We start from the raw sequence: 20,970 nt of genomic DNA, 5'->3' as shown, positions 1-20,970 counted from the left end.
CAACAACAAAACATTTGTCTGATCCGCTTTGTTTGCTTCTTACTGTAGCTTACATATAACCTAGATAATGCATGGTTGATAGTAAATAGTACTCCAATGTATAAATGATACTCTGGAGTGATATCAAGTATTATTAAAACTTAAACCTACCCAATACTTAAGCCATGTAATTGGAAGCTTAAACCTATATACCTTTCAAATCCTGTACATGGAAGCCTTATGCCGAAGCATAATGGTAATTGAGGAAAGTCGAGAGACTGAGCCTAATACAAACGTTGACCCAAAAATAGGAGATGAAGATGTTGAAAGTAGAAGCAATAGTAACCAACACTGTTTATATGTATCGAGTCAAGCAGACGTGGTAAAACGACATAACAATTAAGCAAACTTCGTGAAGCGACATAACCATTAAACCAGTTAAACCAGGGCGCGGACTTTATCAGTCTTGGAAAATCATCGGTAGGAGAGTAGGCCTTCTTAAATGCACAGATCACAAAGTTTGTTCATAGAAAGGAACGTATTCGTCTAAATATTTGCTGCAGTTATTTACATAGAAGGAAAAAAAGAAGTCTTAGGCAAACGGTATGGAGAAGCATCCACCTATCCAAGAAGACAAACAAAGAAACAAACGACTTGGACCAACATCAACAAAACCCCGAACTATTTTCTCGCAGGAGGGTAGCCACGTGACCTTAAACCTTTCAGATAATCTTGTCCAAAACGCCGTTTTTAAGCAGAAGAGCAGCTTCCGGAATGGACTAAGAGTTTATTGGTCAATGAAGAATTAGGTAACATTAAATAACCCTACGTAAGACTTCAAAACTTAGGTCCGTTTTTCAATGGGGTATAACAAAATCAAAAAGACGAAATACTAGACAAAACAGACACGAGGTTATTTAACTATTTTCATGTTCTCCGTTCCTACAGCTCAGGATGAAAGGAATATGACATTACTTAAAACTGCTTTCCTCCTGACCACTGATATGCATTTGACCTCCTTCAGTCAATATCGAAGAACTTTATTGCACGACGATTGTACACGGTACAGCTATCAATCATAGCACAAAACAGAGGTGTAAAAATTAACATCCTAATTACTATTACAATAAGGGCTAGCATAAGTCTTTGATATAGTGTTACAATCGAATAGGGCTAACCATGAGTTTGGGTTTTTTTTTTCTCATGACAAAGCAGTCATCTATATATTTACCTATCTTTGCATTGTGGAGGTTGTTGAATCTAAAGATATGGTCAAATCTCTCTGTAGCATCGAGTCTCCTAGAATCTGTTGGAAAATAAATATGCTACAAATGTTGTCATTATCAGATGCTTTCCCAAAGGCACCGAAAACAGCCAGAAGAAGGGGCCAAGAATGTCTGCCAGACGGGGGACAAGATGTAACAATGCTAAGTATGCACTAAGCGTTTTCAGCAAACATCGGGTTCCTACTCATATAATGTGAGGGAAGATGAAAACACAAAGTCTTGACCTGCCTGGGCTTTGGTCAACTCCATGGCTTAGGAAGATGTGACGCATGAATGACCTACATTCAACATATATATACATACATCACCAATATGATTGTATACTTGATTATCCTGCTCAATCTGCTAAAACGAAGTGGTACATACCTCGGTTCTGATGCGTCACGGCCTTCACCGCTGCTTCCATTGCATTCGAAGATTTTATCCTCATCTGCATCGCTGCATGAAATCTGTCGCTCTTCGCCGTCTTTCCTCCACTGCACGGCGTTAAACCCTGCTGTGTCTTATCTCGGCCAAGACTTGATGGGTTTTACATACTCTGCCATCCTGTAAAGACGCATCGTGGATGTTAAAATCGACATTCAGTAAAGCCTGTTCTTGATAACCAAGAAACGCGTCCTGTCTACAGCACATGATGGTCATCAGCAAATGTCCTAATGGCTATTGGGTTACCACTCGACATTTTTAGGTCATGAGGTATGCCAGCATCAGCTATAGGCGGCCAAAGACAACACAAGCTTGAACATCGATGGCGAGCGTGTTGCCTTGAACCTCGGCCACATCAAGTATACTTCCTACAAGCGAAGCGCAAAGATCACCTGCAGTTGCTGTCATCGTCGAATCTGGAAACTACAAAATAAGCAGGGCAGCGGAATAGTGAATATAAATATTAAATGAGCTGGAATAATAACATTAACATAACAAAACGTTCACCAAAGTCTACAAAGAGAAAGGCTCATCAAACAAACTGAATGTTATGATTTTTAACAAAATCAAGGGAAAAGTCACCTCAGTAATAGATAGGACAACACATCCATTATCACTAAGTCTCACTATACTATATGACTCAACGCTTCCATCATATTAAGATAAGGAAAAACACAGTATGTTTCCCTTCTAGCTGTAAAGATAATTGTCTACAACTTTCAAGTATACGTATGCAGGTATTGTTCTCCCTGATGTAGAAATTTTTTTTTTTTCCTACGAAAGTGGATCTGAAATGAAGTCTATTTGCAACAAGACAGTGACAGCATTTCTGAGATCCTAAAGAGGTTTCCATCTAAATCTGGTCTTGAATTTGGTCTAACTATGCAGGAACGTGTTATCCGTCACTCACACTGTGTCAGATACAAATGACCAGCAAATACCAGCATCCACCAATCACACACGGTTATCTATTCTAGGGACGCTGACTTTGAAGAATATAAGAAATATTGCGGCTATGATATTCCCTTCGAAAACCTTTTAATGTCAAATTGAAAATGATCATTTAGTACTATTAATTTCTCATCATATTGCATCAAAGCCCAGATGGTTTAGGAACTTTAGAAAGCAATCATTAAAATATTTTTATAGTTTTTATGACGGTGGTTATAAGGCAAGGTCAACTACACATTGGCACCAGTTGCAAGGTTCGAAGAAATTAAAAGCAGTAAAGATATATCATCAACACCAAATGTCACAGATAAGGACTGCAAAGTTCAACGTTAGTTAGCCTGTGCACGACTATGCCTACCTTAATATCTTTCATTTCCAGCATTCACAACCGTTTTAACGGGAAAGTTATTAATATACTTGGTAAATTCAAGGAGATTGCTTTGACATCACTTGAAAACTTACAACGTTCTTTTAAGACTTTGTACTTACAACAGCTTTATGGCTCGTCACATGTTTAAACTTCCCTGTGATTCACATTGATGATAGACGAAGGATGAAAGTCAAGTGCGAATGAACGTAAGAGCGACGAGTAGCCCGACGCGCTTCTACTCCAGCCTCTGAGGGATGTGCGGTGATTGAGGGGACAAGAATGCGATGTATTTTTCTTGACAGAAAAATGCAATGCATGTTTTCTTAGCCGACTTGTATGTTGTCCTAGCCTTCGAGCATGTTGTTTCTAGCCTGCTATTTCTGAAAGTATGCGAATATCTGGCGACTCGTCGTTTGATTGAATCTTGTCAGCTGCATAAGTGATCAGTAGACTCAACACATGATTCCTAATAACTGGTCGGTGAAAGTAGTCTGATAAACTTAAGATAGATCTGACCAACCACTTCTTCACTTTCCCCATTCACCAAGTTCAAATCTAATTTGAAAAAAAATGTCTTCCTTTGAAAACCGCAGCGACAACGGTTTCGTGCATTTGGCTCAGCACTTTGACTTTGACTCAGTGAAACGCAATCAAGGAATATTGTGGAATAAGAAGTCTGAAATTTCAGCTTTTCTTTTAGTTATCGTAACAGTAACAAAAATCCCAAGTCTTCTTTTTCTGTTGATTTGAGAGAGTTTTCTAAGAGTAAGCAAAAGTCCATGTCTTCTTTTTGTGTTGCTTTGAGAGAATTTCACAGTCTGCACCTGTTCCTCTGCGTCATCAGAGTCTAAATCCAAAGTCCAATGGAAAAGTCGGGCCGCACGCTCTCGATCAATCAGAGCTCGTGGAATTGAACATGAGCAATGACCTTGCGGAATGACATGAATGTGACTACTTTGGCACTTCCCGCCGTTATAAAGGCTCCCGCCCCTCAGTTTGTACTCCGACAGCTTCTAACCGAAAGGTAGAGAGCACGTTATCTTTCTCTCTCCATGCTTCGGATTCTAGGATAGAACAGATGCCTTTGTTTTGCTTTCATTATTGCATGCTTAAACTCCGTTCTCAACGTTCCCAAAGTTATCGCACGCTTGTCGCTTCGATTTTAAAGGCAAGGCTTAAAGGAAAACGTTAAGGCTGAAAGCATGTTTTCCTGAGAAAAACGAGGAACCGGTGTGCTAAGTCAAAGCCTTGGTGACGGACCATGCTGATAGTTGAGAAATTTGTTATCTTTAGTAATGACCTTTTCTCCCCTGTAGCTGTAGCTCGTCGGACTCATCTCCTGTCTCTCCCGTTCAGCCCAGTCGGCGTGCCACTCCTTCCTTCTGTGTCCGTAGCCGAGAGGAACCAGAGCCAAGATGCCGCCCAAAACCGACAAGATTTCCGACGACCCTCGGGTCTACATCTTCGGTGACACCAAGTTGCTGATGGAGCTGCGCTCCGCGCCTTTCGACCCCAAGAAGAACGTCTGGTGCCCAGATGACAAGGATGTGTTCATCGCAGTGGAGATCAAGGAGGAGAAGGGCGACAAGGTCGTGGTCCAGCTTCCCAAGGGCCAGGTAAGTAGACACTCATGTATTCCCTCATCAGGCCACTGATATACCTGGTCAAGGATACAAACTCTACACCAACATCTCTGAACTTAAACTTGCAGAGTGCGGCCTTTGGAGCTTATATCATGGAAGACTTAGAGAAACTATGGAACTAAATAGACACTAGGTCAAAAGAGTGCATCTAAAATTCACACAGCGGACAAATCGAAATCTACCAGAGCCTACGGCAGCTTCAAACAAGAAAACCGAAAGTAACCATTTGAACATCTGTCCAATAGAATTGAAATTGCAGCAAAGACAGGTCCACATACCACGGATGTTCCTGCACAGATCGTGTTCATTATTTCTGCTGAGGTCCGAATAACTATTGACCCCAAAATAGCGAATACTGACCGGAAAGCCGACTGGCCATGAAACTGTGCAGCTGTCTTCAGCACCATGAAATAAATCTACATCTACAATTGGCCCTGGGGCTCGAATTGCAATAAACGTATCATTGATTAACGTTACATAAGAGACCCTAAAGAAATAGGCAGAAATCTATACATAGTTTGATATGATATATTACTATATTTTTGATATATCAATTATACTGAAACATTAGGCAGGTAAAAATCAACTCTTACAAATTTCGTCATCAGAGTAGAAATCAGTCCGGTTTCTTTACCTTTCTACTTTTTGCATTTTGCTTCACCTTTCTACTTGTTTAGTCGCTTACCTATGTTAATATCTCTTGTCTTTCGGCGAATCCACTGATAAAACGAATTACACCATGCATTTTTCCATGTCCGATAGACCAAGGATGTTGTCAAGGACAAGTTGGTGCAGATGAACCCCTCCAAGTTCGTCTGCTGCGAGGACATGGCCAACATGACCTTCCTGAATGACGCCTCTGTGCTGGCGACCCTAAGGGACCGTTACGCCAATGGCATGATCTACGTAAGTAGTAACATATCATGTTGTTTTGAGCTATTCGAAGTTCGGGGAAAAGGGATCTTTTAGCAAAGACGAGGCTCATGAATTGTGACCAAGAGGAAGGAGCAGAAATGCTCCGTTTAAAACAATTGCTGTCTTACAACATACAATCTTTAACGAAGGCACCTGGTCTGCCACTGAAAATCAAACCTGGAAGACCTCTTTGGAACTGACACGGAAAGGGTTGACATGGGTCGACACCCGGCAGCCAGAGAACAGGCAGAAAGGACGGAAAGAATTCGGCGGACATTCTCTGACAGGAATAACCTCAGGGGCATACCAGTCATGACCCCCTGATGCCTTTAACATTTGACCCGACTTCATCAAAAAACACACATGAATAAAATGTATGCAAGATAACTCGGTATACCAATTGGAGAAAAATAACTTAAGCATGGATTATAGCCAAAATTCTCTATTTCTCACTTTTCCCCGCTTAGCTTTTCATCAGTAGAGTGTTAACATCGAACAAATTGTTCTGTCACCACTGAAATTCCAGAATTGACACAAAGCTTGGATGTGTCTGTCCGATCGTGTTTGCTGCATCCTTGAAATAAGAAACTTACACCAACCCAGTGTGACATATGCATTGGCATGGATCAGACGTCGTTTGAAATAAATGTTGCCGTGAAACGACTTTTCACGTCTTTGTCGGCTTCAGATTCAAGGAAAAGCTACAAGATAAAACCGACATACACCTCCAACATGTTAAATTATTTTCCATGTCATCTACCTGCAAAGAACGTCTTTGACTTTGATGTTGCTTTTTGCTAAATACAGACCTACTCTGGGTTGTTCTGCGTCGTGATCAACCCCTTCAGGCGCCTTCCTCTCTACACAGAGGAGGTTGTGGGCATGTACCGTGGCAAGAGGCGTCAGGAGATGCCGCCTCACTTGTTCTCTGTGGCTGACAACGCCTACCAGAACATGCTGATCGGTAAGCGAACCTGTGTCACACATCGAGAACGTCTTTATTAAGATATCCCAACAATATCAAATGAAACCTCATTCAATTTTCTAGTAACTGACTATGATGGTAAACGAGATAAAATCTACAGTCAAAGTTTAAAAAAATGTTCAACCTTTGTTCATCCAACATTACAAGTCAATGAAAGCGAATCAATACCATTTTCTTCCAGGAACAGTATTTCTAGCAAAATTTTAAAGATTATTTTCAATTGATTTTGGCTTTACTGGAGGTGATACAAGGCACTGGAATCAACTTGGAATCAACTTGCAATCCTGGGACAGGAACAGGACCTATTTTCGTTTTCAAACTTTGTTCAAATCACCAATGTGCACACAGTATTTCTTAGATATCCTAACATCGCTAGCCTAGGCAGTTTGGCATACGTTGTCCATATTGTGATGTGTTGTATATTGACTTACAAGGATTACAAGTTAACGCGAGAACCTAACGTAAAGGCTCAATCAGTAAATATGCCATGTCGTTGAAGTATGCTAAGATCACTCACGTCCTCACTCCATCCAAGTGTAAAATCGGGTATATTACATGTATGTGTGTGGGTCACGACACCAGCAATAGCTGCCTGTGTCTCACGTGCATTGCACTGTTGCATTTCTAATAAAATCAAAATCAAAATGGTATTTTTGAAGACGCTAATGATGGCTAATTTTGACCGCTGTGTATCAGCTTTTCTTTGGTAAACTAAATGCTGACTGCCCATGCGTGACTTGACTGCATGTAACAGCTTCCCTCTAGCGCATGCTTGAGCTTACATTAACCTGGTGAAGAATTAAGAGTGATGACGACATGTTCTCTTCTCTCCTGACGGTTCTACCCTGCAGACCACCACAACCAGTCCATGTTGATCACGTGAGTACTGCCTTTTATACTTCGTACCTGTCGTTTAGGATATCAACAACTTCTTAACTTTTTCTCCTTCTTTCCCCATACAGGCATGAAAACAGGTGTTGGTAACCAATCTATCCTGATCACGTAAGTAAACCACCCAAACCGCATCACCATGAGAACTGTCTTGGCATCCCTCCGTGCAGCACCAGACGACGATTTGCTTCGTTCAACCATTGCGTTATTGTTTCCGCAGTAAATTGTGCTTTTAGGTATAGCGACGCCCTTCGGAACGAACCGACAATTGCCGATAAAGAACGACAACAGCCGATGAAGAACGACGACAGCCGATTGAGAACGACGACAGCCGATTGAGAACGACGACAGCCGATAAGAAACCGGCGACTGCCGATACAAACCGACAGCTGCCGATAAAGCCCAAACCTTCCATATGCTCTAATGCACGACTAACTTGGTGTCATTAATTGATCCAGGAAATGACACCACGACCACTTCCGGGACAGGCATACAACGACATCATCAACATTGTTAAGTTAACGACAAGCGGTGTACGATTAACTCGGTACGTTTAATGAATTCCAGAAAACAACAACGAAGTACGAAACTGTCCAGGAACAGACAAGCAACAATACCAAGGCCAAAGTTGTTGACACATCGACATGCTTTACCGTCAGCCCTTATTGTTATGATTTGTTTGTTCATTTAAGTTTATCCTCAGTATGGTGACACCACTGTCGCGCATATTCGTGTGTTAACTTAAACCCTGTCAGTTGCATAGACTCACACCTCATTAAGAAGTGGCTTGAGTTGGTTTATGCCCATTATCTACTCTTATAGTTTATTATTGCTTTTCTTTGCCCAGTGGCGAATCCGGTGCGGGTAAGACTGAGAACACGAAGAAGGTTATCGCCTACTTCGCCCAGGTTGCTGCCATTGGCGGTCCTAAGAAGGAAGAAGAGAAGAAGATCACCCTTGAGGACCAGATCGTGCAGACCAACCCTGTACTGGAGTCCTTCGGTAACGCCAAGACCGTCAGGAACAACAACTCCTCCCGTTTTGTGAGTACTCTTAAACTCGAGATCTAATAAAGGTGCCCTAAGCGATTTCAGGGGGGTAAAACTGGAAGTATTCTGAATAAGGCAATCTGTATGAAATTGACATTAACTTCCCCAAATTAGCACATTTGCATCATTATTTCATACTTCAGGCGTTTGAAAAGAGCGCCGAAACAGGGCGCAAAAGCATTTATGGGTACCACCCGATAATCAGCCCAGAAGCCGGCCGTAACCATTTTCTGTCCACAATTTTCGGTAACTTCCGACCGTGTGACGTCACAATGTCCGAGCACATTGAGCCATGACCGTGTGATTAAAAAGAAAACTACTCTCCTCTTAACATCACAAAACCCACACATCATAGAAAAAGTGAGATCATTCGTCTTCCACTGTCTCGGAAAAAGAAGTCAAACCCAACTAAGATAGAATTTAGTGTTAGTATTTAGACTAGAAAAGCACATGCTATATTGTTATCAATTGTCTGTCCGTCCCTTCATCTTACATGTACTTGCAATTAGCCTACGGGCAAAAACTTGCAATAGATTTATTATTAATTCACCGGAAGCATTCGGGACTCATCTGTAAGAATCGCATACATTCGGAAGATTTGAAATAATGGCTGGCCTCCAGGCGCTCAGATTTTCAATGAGTTCCCACCACAGAACGACATTGCATCTTTGCTCCATGATGGTCGATATGCAATGGGATACTGTTATTTAAACTTACTATGGATAGAAATCACTAGATTTTGATTTTGAAAATATGACTTTCAACGCCCGAATAATGCTTAGGGCACCATTAACGTTCAAACTAATGAAAAAAGTGTAATGAAAGTAGAAATGTAATCTAAAAGCATCGTATGATTCAAGACAGAAACGTACAATGCTCCTAACCGGCGAAACTCACTTTCATCTGCAGTTTGCTTGTACGGGCCCTTTGATTTCAATCGATGATCTTTGAGTAACGGAACTGTTCTTACACACCAGGGTAAATTCATCAGGATCCACTTCAACCAGAAGGGCAAGTTGGCTGGTGCCGACATCGAGTCTTGTGAGTATGGATTTGAATATAATAATAGCCATCTTATATCGAAATCAATATCTGTGATGACTCAAATCTCAATTAATCCGTCTCTTTTACTGCTTCTTTGGTCCCATGTTTTATCACAAGCTGCTGTGTGGTGTTGTGTTAAGTACCGTACTCGTTTTGCATCCCCCAGACCTGCTGGAGAAGGTGCGTGTGATTGAGCAGCTGCCTGAAATGGAGCGTGGCTACCATATCTTCTACCAGCTGCTGTCCAATGGCTTGAAAGAAGTCACAAGTAAGTGGGCATACGGGTACACATTTTTCAAAATAATGGCATATATGACCATATACCAAAGATGACAGTGACCAACGTTACCCTGAGGTTTTCAAAAAAGCATTGAGACTCACTGCATCTTTTCTGATTAGTATCCAGTTGCCATTGTGTAAATTTAAAAGATGCTCGTTCGTCATACTGATGCTGAAGATCGTAAGACGAAAAACGGACAGCGTTAAAACGGCGAAGTTTATTAGCCCTATGTTTTTCATATCAGGCATTCTGGAATGTATAAACAAATTCTCTCACCCTACATTACAGAGATGTTGATGGTGAGCGAGAACGCCAAGGAATACCGCTTCTTGGAGAAGGGCCTGACGACCATCAAGGGCGTGGACGACAAGGAAGAGATGGAGTTGACGCACGAGGCCTTCGATGTGCTGGGCTTCACCCCAGATGAGGTGATGAACATCTACAGGCTCACGGGAGGTCTGTGCCACTTTGGTAACATGAAGTTCAAGGCCAAGCCAAGGGAGGAGCAGGCAGAAATGGACGGCACTGAGTGTGAGTTAGAATTCGATTAAAGGATTAATGGGTGAACCAGTGGGTATCTGGTATCGACACATAGAAAACGAAGGTATTGACACAAAGATATTCTGCACCTATCTGTGTGTGTGTTCTGATTTTAGTTACACGTCTTGTATCTACTTGTGCAATGTGACTTCACGGTCATTTGAACTCTTGCAGCCGCCGATAAGATGTCCTTCCTGTACGGCGTCAATAGCGGTGACCTGCAGAAGGGTCTGCTGAAGCCCAGGGTAAAGGTCGGCAACGAGTGGGTGTCAAAGGGCCAGAACTGCAATCAGTGCATCTACGCCGTCGGTGCCCTGGCTAAGGGCGTGTTCGACAGGATCTTCAAGTTCCTGGTCAAGAAATGTAACGAAACTCTGGACACCAAGATGAAGAGGGAGAACTTTATTGGTGTGCTGGATATTGCCGGCTTTGAGATTTTCGAAGTAAGCAAACATTATATTCGGGATAATGCGCCAGACTGGATGACGTGCGTTTTATTTTACAAGGATAATTTGTAAGACATGCCGTTACTTCTCTGTACTTGGGAAAAAGCGACAACACATCCGTTTATTTGAGAAGACGTTGTGAATTGTAATACAAAATCATCCGCTATCAAAATTACAACTGATGTTAAATTCTATTAACATAGTTCAACAGCTTTGATCAGCTCTGCATCAACTACACCAACGAGAAGCTGCAGCAGTTCTTCAACCACCACATGTTCGTGGAGGAGCAGGATGAGTACAAGAGGGAGGGAATCCAGTGGGAGACCATTGACTTCGGTATGGACTTGGCAAAGACGCTTGCTCTGATCGAGAAGGTAAGCAAAATAAGTAGACCGATTATATATGACTTGCCTCAACGTTATAAATTAGATAAGACACTACGATGGTTATTCTATCAAGTAAGTATATGAAATCAGCCTTTCAATTTGAAGACCTGTTGTATTTGAGTCCCGTTTGACACATTTTGTTACTTTTCTATCTAGCCTCTGGGTATCCTGGCCATTCTGGAAGAGCAGACTATGTTCCCCAAGTCCAGCGACAAGTCCTTCATCGACAAGCTGCGCGACCAGCACTTGGGCAAGCACACCAGCTTCCTGAAGCCAAAGAAGCCCAAGATCCCCAAGTACGAGGGTCACTTCGATCTGGCTCACTACGCCGGTAACGTTACATACAACATCTGCGGCTGGCTGGAGAAGAACAAGGACCCCGTGAACGAGACGGTGGTCGGCTGCTTCAAGAAGTCTTCTAATGAGCTGCTGAAGGATCTTTATGCAGACTTCATGACGGCAGAGGACACAGGTCAGTGCCACTGCACCCCTTGAGTCGAACCCAACGACAGGTTACCACTGGTAAACGTTACACGCATGGCTTGTCAGTGTCACACCTTATTGTCATCGTTTTCAAAGGTCGGCTTCGTCATGGTACAACCTGGCCTTAATCGTTCTTTCTCCTTTATTCATATGTTAAAAATTTCGCTAAAACACTACCATCAAGCGTATTGTTTATATCCTGATTATGATGTGAGCATGGCCATGCATGTGGTTAGACAAGGGAATGCTTTACACTCTGCCGGCTGATCGCTCGGCGCATTGGTAATCAATTCCTGTAGTGTTGAATATCTGGCAGCGGAACAGTAACCCATGCACGTGTTTCCACCCTCTTAGCTGCTGCCCAGAAGAAGTCTGGTGGTGGTGGAAAGGGCAAGAAGGGCGGAGCCTTCCAGACCGCCTCTTCAACCCACAGGGTGAATACGATATATGATGAAATACACAATTCTATTCTGAGATTACATAAACTGTACATAAATTGTTCATTCTCCCACGCTTGTTCAATATTGTCTTATGTCAAACTCATCATGTTACCTGTTATATGCATGGTTATAAGGTTTCGATTGTCTGAAAAGGTTCTGAGGTTTGAACGTTCTATGTATGTTTTATTATTACGACTGCGTAATACTACCACTTTATGTATAGTTCGAAAGGGACTAAAACTGCTCCTTTTTCTCTGTTTCCTTGGTTACAGGAGCAGCTGGCTAGGCTGATGGCCACTCTGCACACCACATACCCCCACTTCGTGCGTTGTCTGATCCCCAACGAGTTGAAGACTCCTGGTCTTTTGGACAACCCATTGGTTATGCATCAGCTGACTTGTAACGGTGTACTCGAGGGTATCCGTATTTGCCAGAAGGGCTTCCCCAACAAGATGGTGTTCAGGTACGGATTCCCATAAACTCTTTGAATATTTCTACCTCAATGATGATCAACAGGCCAGATAGGTGCGGATTCTTCACAGTATTACTTTGCTAATATAGAGAGTGCAGAGTGAAAAGACAAACCTTTGACCCACCTCCAAAATTATGATAGCTTCATTGCTGATAGAAAAGATGTGATGCTGTGAATTCCATCAAACACATACACTAATCTATTTAATCACAGGGAGTTCAGGCAGCGATACAAGCCTGTGGACCCCGTCCTGGCAAAGCAGGTTGAGGACGACAGGGAGTGCTGCGTCAAGCTGCTGGAAAAGTCCGGATTGGAGAGCAACCAGTACGGTGTCGGCACAACAAAGATTTTCTTCAAGGCCGGCCAAGTAGCCCACCTTGAGGACATCCGTGACGCAAAACTGGCTGTCATCATCACTGTCATCCAGCAGCGTCTCCGAGGAAAACTGCAGCGCATCGCCTACGAAGTACTCAAGGAGCAGAGGTAAAACAAACATGAGTTCAAAAACACCAGTATCTCAACCAAAGAGTTGGGCTCTTTATTCAAGAGACCAACCAAACACCCTCATTTCACCCTTGGTCCAAGACACACACACACACACACACACACACACACACACACACACACACACACACACACACACACGCAGTCACCCCTCACCCCTAACAGACACACACGCACACAACCTAGAAGGACATCTAAAACAACCCGTCCTCTGCTTGGAGAGCGCTTGCCAGGCTAACGATATATAAATCTACTGCGGTCAGCTGTACACTGTACCGCACCTTCAAGATGGAGATGTCGTTCTTAAATATTCCATTAAATATTCCATTAAATACTGAACGGTGTTCAAATTCAATGTGCATCATCTAGCCCATTCTAGTAGACGACATGCCAAAGTAGACATAAATGCATCAAAGGGATCTTCAGTTATAGCTGCGAACACAGAGACTATAGCTATTCTTATCATTACCAAGAGCCCTTGCCTATCCAGCCTGTATAAAATAAAACTTTTATCTAATTGTAGAGCTGCCCTGAAGATGCTGCAGCGTAACGTCCGTAACTGGATGAACCTGCGCAACTGGGACTGGTGGAAGCTGTTCTGCACCATCAAGCCACTGCTGTCCCAGTCTCGGGCGGATGAGGAGCTCCGTGCCAAGGAGGAGGAGCTGACCGAGCTTAAAGATGAAGTGGAGAAAGAAGAGACCACCATGGCTGAGATTCAGCAGAAGCTGACCGTGGTCGAGCAGGAGAAGAATGAGCTCGCCGGGTCACTGTCTTCGGTAAACAAATGTGTTTTCAATACACCTTGATTTGAAAAAGATGCCTCTGTTAAAAGTTAAAATACAGTGTATTTGGGGTGAGCCCCTCTGCTGAAACTCTCTCCTTGTTAACAAAAATCACTTCCACAAAATTGTTATCTTTTTTTAGGCGGAAAACGGTCATTTATTACACTTCAGAAGTAAGCATGACCACAAGTCTCTCAGTCAAACTCCCTGCAGATTATAATATGCAAATATATGTACAAAAGTATTATTTGGAATACAAGTAAAACTGTCTGATGCACTTCTCTTCACAGGAGCAAACCAACACGGGTGACATCGCCGACAGGGCTGAGAACCTGATCAAGAACAAGGCAGACCTGGAACAGAAGATTATTGACTACAAGACGCTCCTTCAAGACGAAGAAGCTAAGAACTCTACTCTCAGCGCTGGGAAGCGCAAGGTGAGCATTGTTTCGCCTTATCTCGTTCTCGGAATAATTCTAGGTATAAGTAAGAAATAAAACACTCCGTATTTGAATATTTACTTCTTTTTAGAGTTGACCAATAACTTGACAATGATAAAAGTATACATATTTTTGAAGATCATGCATTTAATTCCTTACTATTCTTTTTTTTCAATCTCTTTGGGCAGATTGAAGGAGAGGTGGACAACCTTAAGAAAGACCTGGAGGAGCTGGAGAAGACTCTGCAGAAGGTGGAGAAGGAGACACGCGGCGTGGAGAACAGGGTCCGCACCACCTCAGAGGAGCTGGCAGCCCAGGAGGACCAGATCGCCAAGCTGTCTAAGGAGAAGGCTAAGCTGGAACAGCTCAATGCCGTAACTATAATTCTCTGTCTTCCTAATAATATTAAAAAAGTACCTTGACAAAATGACCAGCCCTTTTAAAAGCCTTAAAATTGATTTTGTATTTGAGTCATATATATGAGTCAGGTTACAACATGCGTTGTTGTCTACATATCTCGGTAACATTTATCTTAACATCCTTACAGATAAACTGGAAATTGTAGCCATTTACCCAAGTATCTGCGACAAATAACTTATTTGTTTGAAACGAATACAGACCACCCTAGAGGATCTGCAAAAGGAGGAAGACAAGGTCAACAACCTCAGCAAGCTCAAGGCAAAGCTCGAGCAGCAACTGGATGACGTAAGTATTGACTTCCGAGATTGACAGGTGATCGTTGTCGATGTCGCATTTTAGCCAATTTTCCAGTACTTAAATTCAAACTCTGCGGTTTTCTTAACATTTCTTGTAACCATACACACAGCTGGAAGAGAACCTGGATCGCGAGAAGAAGGCGCGTGCTGAGGCTGAGAGGCTAAAGAGGAAGTTGGAGGGTGACCTGAAGGCCGCACAGGAGACTTTGGGAGGCCTGGAGAACGAGAAGGCCGACCTGGAGGAGCGCATCAAGAAGTACGATACTTTCCTGTCCTATCGGCTAGATGCAGTTTGCTGAAGTTTGTCGTGAAGCCGTCATTGCCAATTCCCCTCAAAACGAAATCTCAGAAGATAATATCAAAAGACGTAACAAATAACCACATGCTCGTTATTAAGTAATTTTCATGTTTTATTTTTTTCTTTACGCTAAACGTTGCTGTTGTTTCTGTGAAACAGGAAGGAATTTGAGATCAAGGGCCTTGAGGCTAAGCTGGAGGACGAGCAGGGTCTTGTCACTACCTTGCAGAAGAAGATCAAGGAACTACAGGGCCGCATCGAGGAGCTTGAGCAGGAGCTCGAGGCCGAGAGGAACGCCCGTGCTAAGGTCGATAAGGCGAGGGCTGACCTGGCTCGTGAGCTCGAGGATCTGGGAGACCGTCTGGAAGAGGCCGGTGGCGCCACCGCTGCCCAGGCTGAAGTCAACAAGAAGCGCGAAGTCGAGCTGCAGAAACTCCGCCGCGAGCTAGAGGAGTCCAACATGCAGCATGAGGCCACCGTCGCTGCCCTGAGGAAGAAGCTGTCCGACGCCACATCTGAACTGGGCGAGCAGGTAGAGAACCTGCAGCGCGTCAAGGCTAAGCTGGAGAAGGAGAAGACCACCCTCAAGATGGAGGTCGATGACCTGGCCACCAACGTCGAAGCCATCACAAAGGGCAAGCTGAACGTTGAGAAGGCAAACCGTTCCCTCGAGGAGCAGATCGCCGAGTCCAACGTCAAGATCGAGGAGTCCAGCAGGCAGATCCAGGAACTGACATCCCTGAAGTCCCGCTTTGAGACCGAAAATAATGAGATCAGCCGCCAGCTCGAGGAGTCCGAGAGCCAGTGCAGCCAGTTGGGCCGTGCCAAGAGCATGCTCAACCAGCAGCTCGAGGAGCTGAAGCGCCAGCTTGAGGAGGAGACCAAGGCCAAGAACCACCTGGCTCACCAGCTGCGAGCTGCCCAGCATGACTCCGACACTCTGAAGGTTCAGCTGGAGGAGGAGCAGGAAGGCAAGGCTGAGATCCAGCGTGCCCTATCCAAGGCCAACACAGAGGTCACTGCCTGGCGTGCCAAGTACGAGTCCGACGCCATCCAGCGCGCTGAGGAGCTGGAGGATGCCAAGAAGAAGCTGGCTGCTCGCCTTCAGGATGCTGAGGAACAGGTGGAGGCCGCCAATGCCAAGTGCAGCTCTCTGGAGAAGGCCAAGAACAGGCTCGCCGGTGAGGTCGAGGATCTCATGATCGACGTTGAGCGGGCTAACTCCGCGGCAGCTCAGCTGGAGAAGAAGCAGCGTCTAATTGACAAGCAGATAGCCGAGTGGAAGACCAAATGCGAGGAGATTGGTGCTGAGCTGGAGACGTCTTCGAAGGAGGCCCGTGCCTATGCCAACGAGCTGTATAAGCTGAAGGGACAATATGAGGAAACCATGGACGCCCTAGAGAGCCTGAAGAAGGAGAACAAGAGTCTACACGGTAACTTCATTTTGTAAATCTTTATCTTTCCCGCGGTGCCTTTTTCTGCCACTTGTACTTGATATTGTTATACTTCGTTATCGACTTTTGACTTGGTGCTTCCTGAAATATTCCTAACATTGTCCATAGTATTATTGACATCTTTGTTCGGCTACCTTCTATAGACGAAATCCACGAACTGACCGACCAGCTTGGTGAGGGTGGCAAGATGGTTCACGAACTCGAGAAGGCCAAGAAGCGCCTGGAGGTAGAGAAGGAGGAACTGCAGACCGCCCTTGAGGAGGCAGAGGGTGCACTGGAAGTGGAGGAGGGCAAGGTCCTGCGTGTCCAGCTCGAGTTGTCTCAGCTCAAGGCTGACATCGACCGCAGACTGGCCGAGAAGGACGAGGAGTTTGAGAACACACGGTAAGTTGCCACCTACAAGCTGAAAGTTTTTTACAAAGAATTATTATCCACGTCAATAGTGGAAGGTACGAGCATCAATGTCTTGGTGTCATTGTTTAAGTAAAAAAAACTCCTTCAAGTGAGAGAAACCTATGTTTTTCCTGCTTTCTCCTTTGACTCATTTCCGTCATTGTCATTATGCATTACAGCAAGAACCACCAGAGGGCCTTGGATGCCCTGCAGACTACCCTGGACGTAGAGGCCAAGGGAAGGAACGAGGCTGTCAGGGCCAAGAAGAAGCTGGAGGCCGATGCAAATGAGGTTGAGGCCGCTCTAGAAAACGCCAGCAAGGCCAACAACGATGCCAGGAAGACCATCAACAAGCTCCAGAACCAGATCCAGGAGGTTCAGGCCCAAATTGACGACGAACAGAGGGCACGTGAGGAGGCCCGCGAGCATCTCGCCATGTCTGAGCGCCGCTCCAATATGTTGACGGCTGAGCTCGAGGAGCTCCGCAACGGCCTTGACCAAGCCGAGAGGGCCCGCAAGATGACCGAGGCCGAGCTTGTGGAGTCTTCAGACCGCGTCGGCGAGCTGTCTGCACAGAACACCTCTTTGGCTGGCCACAAGAGGAAGCTGGAAGGTGAGATCCAGACCCTGCAGGCTGAGCTGGACGAGGTTATGTCTGAGCACAGACAGACAGAGGAGAAGGCAAAGAAGGCCATTTCTGATGTAAGTAGACCTTCGCATCCACAAATTATTTCCTTCCTATTTATTTGTCTATTCTCATTCATACTCTTGATTTGATCGTGTTATACTCTTGTGTTCCATCGCGTTTTAATTTTTGTGGCCGACTTGAATAGGCCTCCCGCATCGCCGAGGACCTGCGCCAGGAGCAGGAACACACCGCCCACATCGAGAAGAGCAAGAAGAACCTGGAAGCCTCCATCAAGGACCTGCAGAGGAGACTGGACGAGGCTGAGGCTATCGCGATGAAGGGTGGCAAGCGCGCACTGCAGAAGTTGGAGGCCAAGGTAAAGTCTTAATCTGATACGGATATGATACTTAACTCTGTATTTCGAATCCCTCATTATATAACAGCTTAAAGCTACATTTCATGAGAAAATATATGGCATTTTGTTTTACGAACACAGGTGCGTGACCTGGAGTCCGAACTCGACACTGAGCAGAGGCGTCACCAGGAGACCCTGAAGAACCTGAGGAAGAATGAGCGCCGTCTCAAGGAGCTTAGCTTCCAGGCCGACGAGGACCGCAAGAAGGAGGAGCGCATGCAGGAGATGGTCGAGAAGCTGCAACTGAAGATCAAGACTTACAAGAGACAAGTGGAGGACGCCGTACGTAAACTTCAGTATTTAATTTTTTCTCATCGGTTGGTGATGTGGGAATCTTTTTTTGTCCATTCAATTCACCATTTATGGAGAGGCGGTATCAGTGGCAGACAAAATGTAAATATTCATACTCTTCACCATCAATTTCCAAGAATGTTAGACATTGATGCCTTTTCAATTGTCATATGTATTCATTTACAGGAGGAGCAGGCCAACGTTAACCTGGCGAAGTGGCGCAAGACCCAGCACGATCTGGAGGATGCCCAGGAGAGAGCCGAGATGGCCGAGTCCGCCCTGGGCAAGATGCGCGCCCAGCACCGCTCCGCTTCCGTAAGACATTAGTGGATTGTCGTTTCCGTACATAACAGTTGCAATAGTACACTGTTATACAGCAACTTACTTTCATTTTTGATACTATTTCATTTCTAAGCACGAAAGATGGGGGAAATCCAAAGCAATGGCGATCACCTCGGTACAACTGCCTATAATGTCTATCATTGCTACAATTTCCTTTGAAAAGTACTTCATGTATCACTTAAATGACTTCCTCCTGACATATGTTCTTTCTCTCTCTGTTCCAGGGCAAGAAGTAAAGCGCTGACTCCCCTGAATGTATAATGTAGAACATCTAGTCAACTTTAGAAACCCAGTATGGCTCATCGGTGGACTCGCTGCCCTCCTTACTAGCGACACTCCCGTTCGGGAGCCCTAACGCACGCACTTCTTTACTGACACAGCAACTGAGTGGGAGTGGGGCTGAGTGAGGTGGTCAACGAGTCCTCCGATGTGAAACTACACGTCAGTTAGTTGCCATGTAAAATCATTTCACACTTTATACCACACGTGGCGAACGCTCTTGCTATAAGTCTGTATCTGATTCTACGATAACTGTTAAGTTCTACAACTTCAGATTATTAAGTTAATGCAACGACTCGTAGTTAAAAAGGAAATCTGACGCAATTCCTGAAACGTACAAAGATTTTGGGACTGACGTCGATAAGAACTTGTGTCAGCCCAATATTCGACGCAATCAACTTTTGGAACGACGATATCATGAGAGTATATATTGTACGTGTATCTCTTCCGGGACCACTAAGTAGTCTTAGAGATGCGTTTGAGAAATGTATGGTTTGTGACGTGTATGGTTGCTTCGTTGCATCTGATACTGATTAAACTTCTTTGAACAAAAAACACTTGTATGATCCATATTGTTTGTTTCTTACTGTAGCTAGGATAATGCATGGTTGATAGGAAGCAGTACTCTTCAGCACCAGATGTACAGATGATACCCTGGGGTGATATCAATTATATCAAAACTTAAAAACTACCCAACACTTGACCCATGTAAATGGAAGCTTAAGCCGAAGCATATTTGTAATTAAGGAAAGTCAAGAGACAGAGCCTGATATAAACGTTGACCCAAAAGTAGGAGATGAAGATGTTGAAGGTAGAAGCAATAGTTATCAACACTGTCGATACGTCTCGAGCCAAGCAAACTACAAAACAATTAAAACAGCTAAGCCAGGGCGCGGACTTGATTTGTCTTGGCAAATCATCGGAAGGAGAGTATGCCTTCTCATAGGCAAAGATCACAAAGTTTGAGCAGGGAAAGTACGTAGTGTGCTAATCAAAAGACTTGCTATAGCAGTTAACGGAGAAGGCAAAATTGGAACATTGTACAATGTGGGATTTAAGATATTAGGCAAACGGTATGGAGAAGCATCCGCCTATCCACGAAGACAAACGAGGAGACAAACGACTTGGACCAACATATACAGTCCCCTAACAGTTTTCCCGCTGGAAAGTAGCCACTTGACCTTACTTTAATCACATAGGTTTGGCCTAAAAGCGGAATATCGACTACTGGAAGTGCTTATTTTGTGATGAAATGCTTGAGTACCACTGAATAATCCTACGAAAAACCTTAAAAGTTAAGTCCTCCAGTGCCAACAGACAAAACAACTCAGGATAAAGGAAACATGATATAACGTAAAACTGCATTCGTCCGGACCACTGATATATCATGATATCAGTGATAATGAGAATTCTATAATATACCTAAAACAAAGTAAAATGTAGCTGCAGACCATTACAGTATATACCAGTACAGAAATCAATGCTCTATCAGACGACAACCAACAGTTTGCCTACTTGTAAGCGTTGAAGAAGTACCGCGTAGGTACCGACGTTTAGAAGTGTGTCCTTACGTACCTCCATTGAGACTAGACGTGAACCTGATAAGCCGTTTAAAAATACCCGGTGTTTCTCAACATGTACTACCGATAACTGACCGTATGTTCAGTAATATGCTACATCGACTATCATTATCAGAGGCTTTCATAAAGGCACCGAAAACAGACAGAAGAAGTGTCCAAGAATGTCTGCCAGACGGGTGACAAGATGTAGCAATGCAATGTATGCACTAAGCGCTTTCAGCAAACATCGACTGCCTAGTACTCATATAATGCGAAGGTG

At 44.1% G+C, this 20,970-nt stretch overlaps 1 protein-coding gene across 2 annotated transcripts; it reads left to right on the top strand.

Annotated features, from left to right (window-relative positions):
• Nucleotides 1-4,021: 4,021 nt before the first annotated feature.
• Nucleotides 4,022-19,691, top strand: LOC136430773 (myosin-7-like). Of its 2 annotated transcripts, XM_066421710.1 has the most exons (27): nucleotides 4,022-4,036; nucleotides 4,369-4,628; nucleotides 5,418-5,561; nucleotides 6,378-6,534; nucleotides 7,407-7,434; nucleotides 8,294-8,489; nucleotides 9,473-9,536; nucleotides 9,706-9,807; nucleotides 10,108-10,350; nucleotides 10,534-10,802; nucleotides 11,009-11,179; nucleotides 11,348-11,663; nucleotides 12,029-12,108; nucleotides 12,387-12,577; nucleotides 12,800-13,069; nucleotides 13,614-13,869; nucleotides 14,166-14,312; nucleotides 14,504-14,689; nucleotides 14,934-15,020; nucleotides 15,142-15,287; nucleotides 15,489-16,762; nucleotides 16,927-17,167; nucleotides 17,356-17,878; nucleotides 18,010-18,180; nucleotides 18,301-18,501; nucleotides 18,697-18,825; nucleotides 19,077-19,691. In XM_066421710.1, the coding sequence occupies exons 2-27, from the start codon at nucleotides 4,428-4,430 to the stop codon at nucleotides 19,086-19,088; spliced, it is 5,805 nt and encodes a 1,934-aa protein (XP_066277807.1). In that variant the 5' UTR covers nucleotides 4,022-4,036; nucleotides 4,369-4,427; the 3' UTR covers nucleotides 19,089-19,691. The 2 variants fall into 2 exon arrangements, with proteins under 2 accessions (XP_066277807.1, XP_066277797.1); XM_066421700.1 differs by lacking the exon at nucleotides 4,022-4,036 and having other exon boundaries at nucleotides 4,329-4,628.
• The last annotated feature ends 1,279 nt before the right edge of the window (nucleotides 19,692-20,970 follow it).

Source organism: Branchiostoma lanceolatum, chromosome 1 (assembly GCF_035083965.1).
Source record: "Branchiostoma lanceolatum isolate klBraLanc5 chromosome 1, klBraLanc5.hap2, whole genome shotgun sequence".
Lineage (NCBI taxonomy): Eukaryota > Metazoa > Chordata > Leptocardii > Amphioxiformes > Branchiostomatidae > Branchiostoma > Branchiostoma lanceolatum.
Note: the sequence above shows the minus strand (reverse complement) of the source record. Positions and strands in the feature narration are given on the sequence as shown.

What these genes read in the sequence shown, in the direction of transcription:
- LOC136430773 (XM_066421710.1), top strand. Translation starts at nt 4,428, where the DNA reads ATGCCGCCCAAAACCGACAAGATTTCCGACGACCCTCGGGTCTACATC. An exon ending in AGAAATGGACGGCACTGAGT is followed by an intron (nt 10,351 to 10,533) that starts GTGAGTTAGAAT and finishes GAACTCTTGCAG; the next exon opens with CCGCCGATAAGATGTCCTTC. An exon ending in AGAGACAAGTGGAGGACGCC is followed by an intron (nt 18,502 to 18,696) that starts GTACGTAAACTT and finishes ATTCATTTACAG; the next exon opens with GAGGAGCAGGCCAACGTTAA.